Genomic DNA, 5,192 nt, shown 5'->3' with positions numbered 1-5,192 from the left:
AGCTTTCTTTTGAGGCGACGCGCGTGTTGGTACGCTCTGTAACTTCCAAACGTATCGAGACCAGGCGGACAGACAGACAGACAGAAGAGCCGCTTTATATATATAGATTAAGGGTAAGAGGATAACTAGGGAAAAAATAGGGCCCATTAGGGACAAAAGTGGCAATCTGTGTGTGGAGCCGGAAGATGTAGGAGGGGTTCTAAATGAATTTTTTGCATCTGTTTTCACGATGGAGAAGGACGATGTAGACATAGAAATAGGGCGGGGGCACTGTGATATGCTCGAACATATTAACATCGAGAGGGAGGAGGTATTGGCGGTTTTAGCTGGCCTAAAAATGGATAAATCCCCAGGCCCGAATGAAATGTATCCCAGGCTGCTGGGTGAGGCAAAGGAAGAGATTGCGGGGGCTCTAACACATATATTCAGGACCTCTCTGGCCACAGGGGATGTGCCAGAGGACTGGAGAACCGCTAATGTAGTACCATTATTCAAGAAGGATAGTAGGGAAAAATCGGGGAACTACAGGCCAGTGAGCCTAACATCAGTGGTAGGAAAATTCTTGGAAAAAATTCTGAGGGACAAAATTTGTCTCCACTTGGAGAGGCAAGGATTAATCAGGGATAGTCAACATGGCTTTGTCAAGGGAAGATCATGTCTGACTAATTTGATTGAATTTTTTGAGGGGGTGACTAGGTGTGTGGATGAGGGTAACGCAGTGGATGTGGTATAGATGGATTTCAGTAAGGCCTTCGATAAAGTCCCGCACAGGAGACTGGTCAAGAAGGTAAGAGCCCATGGAATCCAGGGTGCCTTGGCACATTGGATACAAAACTGGCTTAGTGGCAGAAGGCAGAGGGTGATGGTCGAAGGTTGTTTTTGTGACTGGAAGCCTGTGGCCAGTGGGGTACCACAGGGATCGGTGCTGGGTCCCTTGCTGTTTGTGGTCTACATTAATGACTTGGATATGAATGTAAAGGGTATGATCGGTAAGTTCGCGGATGATACAAAAATTGGTAGGGTGGTAAATAGCGAGGAGGGTAGCCTCAGTCTGCAGGACGATATAGATGGGTTGGTCAGATGGGCGGAACAGTGGCAAATGGAATTTAACCCGGAAAAGTGCGAGGTGATGCACTTTGGGGGGACTAACGAGGCAAGGGAATACACAATGAATGGAAAGACCCTAGGCAAGACGGAGGGTCAGAGGGATCTGGGTGTGCGAGTACACAGATCCCTGAAGGCGGCGGAACAGGTGGATAAGGTGGTAAAAAAGGCATATGGGATACTTGCCTTCATTAGCCGAGGCATTGAATATAAGAGCAAGGTGGTTATGATGGAGCTGTATAAAACACTGGTTAGGCCACAGCTGGAATAGTGTGTGCAGTTCTGGTCGCCACACTACAGGAAGGATGTGATCGCGTTAGAGAGGGTGCAGAGGAGGTTCACCAGGATGTTACCAGGGCTGGAGCGCTTCAGCTATGAAGAGAGACTGGGCAGATTGGGTTTGTTTTCCTTGGAGCAGAGGAGGCTGAGGGGGGACATGATTGAGGTGTACAAAATGATGAGGGGCATAGATAGGATGGATGCTGAGGAGCTTTTTCCCTTAGTAGAGGGGTCAATAACTAGGGGGCATAGATTCAAGGTAAAGGGCGGGAGGTTTAGAGGGGATTTGAGAAAGAACTTTTTCACCCAGAGGGTGGTTGGAGTCTGGAACTCACTGCCTGAAAGGGTTGTGGAGGCAGAAACCCTCACAACATTTAAGAAGCATTTGGATGAGCACTTGAAATGCCATAGCATACAAGGCTACGGAACAAATGCTGGAATATGGGATTAGATTAGACAGGGCTTGATGGCCGGCGCGGACACGATGGGCCGAGGGCCTCTATCCATGCTGTATTACTCTATGACTCTATGATACTGGAAATCTCAAAGAAAAACAGAAAACGCTGGAGACACTCAGCAGGTCAGGCAGCATCGGTCGAGAAAACACGAGACACTTGACCTTTCTGGTATAAAACCATTCCTCAAAACAGACCCGGGGTTTGCAGGAGATGAGGAAACAGTGCAAACTAACCACAGGACTTTACAGCTCTTAAATTTCATGGGGATAAAAGTCCACATCGCACTTTACAGTGACGGAGCAACAGATTCTGTCTGAAGCTCCCCACTGATCCACTTTCCATTTCCCCAACTCGTTGTGGGCTGCTTTGCAGATCCACTGCAGACTGACTGGTGTAGGTCAGTCTCTTTCAATCTATTGTGGTCAACATTGTGAACCTTGGTATCACGGACTCATTCTGGAGCCACCGAGATGCCCATCAATTCTCCGAGAGACGGGTTAACTTAGAGCCGGCTGTGCTCGACACCATCTGTAGGGTGGAATTTCATCGAGCTCTTTGAGATATGTTGTGAAACTCTGATTCTGAGAACAGAGACGCTTTCAAATTCAGTTTGAGGAAAGTCAAAGAAACCAACAGCAATGACATCACAGAATAATCATCCAAACCTCTGTATTCCAAAGCTCTGATTGGCTCTGGGTATCACACACCGCCCCCTCTCCTTTGTTAATTGGTGCCTGGATTGATGGAAGATCCTGACTGGCTCACAGGGATTGTCAATCATCATTGATCATGCCAGACCCTGTTGAAATGCAGGAGCTTGTGAGGGTAGAGGTTAGGTTGTTACTACAGTGGAGTTTGAGCTCAGTGCTTTGCAACAGGAAGAGTTAAGATGGCCTCCCAAGTGCGTCAGAACTATCACAAGGACTGTGAGGATGCTGTCAACAAGCAGATCAACATGGAGCTCTATTCCTCCTATGTTTATCTCTCCATGGTGAGTTTTGTATTTTTGGGGTCCTATTTCAAAATTAAGGCTGTTATTTTATTCTAAGCAGGTAGAATTTCTCTAGGTCAATGAATGGGCTTTAGAGGGTCTCTCTATAGCCCTCCCCAGTCTTAATCCAGTGAATGCTCTTAAGACAGTGATCTTGCAGAAGGACTCTTTCCTGCTCTGTAATAGCTCTGTCCTATTCTGATGTGTTTATATTTGAAACTAACTCCAGGATTTCATCAAGTTTGTAATGGAGGGTTCATCTTGAAGATTCACTAAAACTAGTCAACTTCCAACTTGGATGGCAACAATTAGATTGAATTGGGTGACTAGTTAGTGAAACATTGGCTGGTTCTGGCCAGTTTTTATCCCCCTCTAATTGAGTGAATCCTGTTAGTCTTTCTCACCTGAGGATGGTGTTAAACTATTTAATTTTAAAGATTTGGCTCTTTTCCTTCTCTGCTTTTAGACTTTCATCTGGGAACAAAAGAAGATACCACAGATATTTTGACCAAGTGTAGTTGAGAGCTTTATTCCAAAAAGCATTAAAGCTCGCTAATATTTTCTAGTAACATAGCCTCCTATTCTGTTGAGCTACTTCAATGAGGAGCTTCCAACATATTCAAAAAGGATTTGGAAAGTATTGGTGTTGCTACCATTTGAGTTGGCCATGGATCAGATCTAGATTTCAATTGTCTCTTTTCCATTTTTCTCTCTACCTGCAGTCGTATTACTTTGACCGGGATGATGTTGCCCTGCGTCACTTTGCCGAGTTCTTCAAGGAGCAGTCACATGAGGAACGTGAGCATGCTGAGAAACTGCTGAAATTCCAGAATATGCGTGGGGGGCGTGTTGTCCTGGAGGATGTCAAGGTTAGATTCAGCAAACTTTGAAGAATTGCCATGGTTTTGTGAAAAGTAGGCTAGTTACCTCATACTAGATTATCTGAGTCATGGAAGTTGTTCCAAGAGGAGGCTCAATGATTGTTGTATGCATGGATTTTCAGAAGGCAGGAGATTGCTGGCAGAAATTGGAAGTGCATTAGAAGCAACCTTGTGACCCCAATAAAACTGGGTGGAGTAGGAGGCAGTTGGTATAAAATAGACCACTGGATGGTGACTAGTGCATATGATCTAAATGTGCAAATAGTGATCTGCTGAGCTAGGGTCTAGTGAGCTCCAGGGCAAAATTGGAGACTGGCTAGGGGGTTGACTGGAAGGAAGTGGTTGATGTTCACATCAGATGTAAGAGTGTAGGGATTTGGGGTGTGTCCCAGTACAGATGTCATTTAGAAGCTAGCTTGCAGAGACAAAAGGCTGATTGAAAGGTGGGCTTCATGTTCTGGCATAGAATAGAAAGCAAGGAAGTGTTACTGCAATTACTGCTAGATAGACCTCATTTGGAATATTGTGCTCCATTTTAGGTGATCTCACTTTAGAGCCTATAGTGCTGTGATTTCAAGTCAAATAACTCATTCCAAAGAGAATTCTTGATGAACTGTCTGGTTAAAATCCTGGATTAGAATATCAAGAATGACATTGAGTTGTGATCTGACTAACTCCTGAAATGTTCAAGTCTGTTAACTAATTTCTTCCAATGTTACTCTATACCCCACCCCTACAAACTCTCAGAAACCAGAGCAGGATGAGTGGAGCAATGGCCTAGTGGTGATGCAGAGAGCTCTGCAGCTGGAGAAGGATGTCAACCAGAGTCTGTTGGATCTACACCAACTCTCCACTGGGAACACTGACCCTCATGTAAGTTCCTAATGTCTCATTTAAAGAAAGATATTTGCATATCTACAGTGCCTTCCTTGTCGTCGGTGTCCAAAAACACTCCAGCCAATTCAGTACTTCTTGAAGTGTCATTATTGTAATGTTTGCAACATGGCAGTCAATCTGCACACCAAGATCCTGCTGCAGAAATGAGAGAAATCACCAGATAGTCTGTTTTATTAAGTTGGTTAGTGATAAATATTGGCCAGGACACTGACATTCCAGTTTTTTTTCTTTGAAATAGTACCATGTGGGCAGACAAGACCTTGTGTACTGTTTTATCCAAAAGACAATACCTCTGACATTGCAGCTCTCCCTCAGTACTGCAGTGAAGTGTTGGTTTTCACTCAATTCTCTGAAATGGGACAACCCAGGGCCTTCTGACTGGCAGTGGTACCAGTAAGCCATGGCTGACACTTGCCATGTTTTGGGTGAGTTGAAGGCTATCTGGGGAGCTTAATCTGATCTTTAGCAATATCTCCATGCCCAATAGGTTTCTGATGATCTTTCACAAAAGACTTCAACATCAGGATCTCACTGAGATGAGGCCAGTGCATAAAGCAGATTGAAATTGGGACACCAAAGGAG

At 44.9% G+C, this 5,192-nt stretch overlaps 1 protein-coding gene across 1 annotated transcript; it reads left to right on the top strand.

The window, feature by feature from the left end:
• The first annotated feature begins 2,670 nt into the window (after positions 1–2,670).
• Positions 2,671–4,598, top strand: LOC147099766 (ferritin heavy chain B-like). The gene is made up of 3 exons (XM_085969231.1): positions 2,671–2,832; positions 3,555–3,701; positions 4,461–4,598. Exons 1-3 carry the CDS (start codon positions 2,731–2,733, stop codon positions 4,596–4,598), a joined length of 387 nt encoding a protein of 128 aa, XP_085825357.1. The 5' UTR covers positions 2,671–2,730.
• Positions 4,599–5,192: the final 594 nt, after the last annotated feature.

The sequence above is a fragment of the Somniosus microcephalus genome, chromosome 28 (genome assembly GCF_052327205.1).
Source record: "Somniosus microcephalus isolate GS21.2 chromosome 28, FLI_Smic_1.0, whole genome shotgun sequence".
In the NCBI taxonomy this organism is placed as follows: Eukaryota; Metazoa; Chordata; class Chondrichthyes; order Squaliformes; family Somniosidae; genus Somniosus; species Somniosus microcephalus.
The sequence above is the reverse complement of the archived record's forward strand: the minus strand, read 5'-3'. Positions and strand labels throughout refer to the sequence as shown.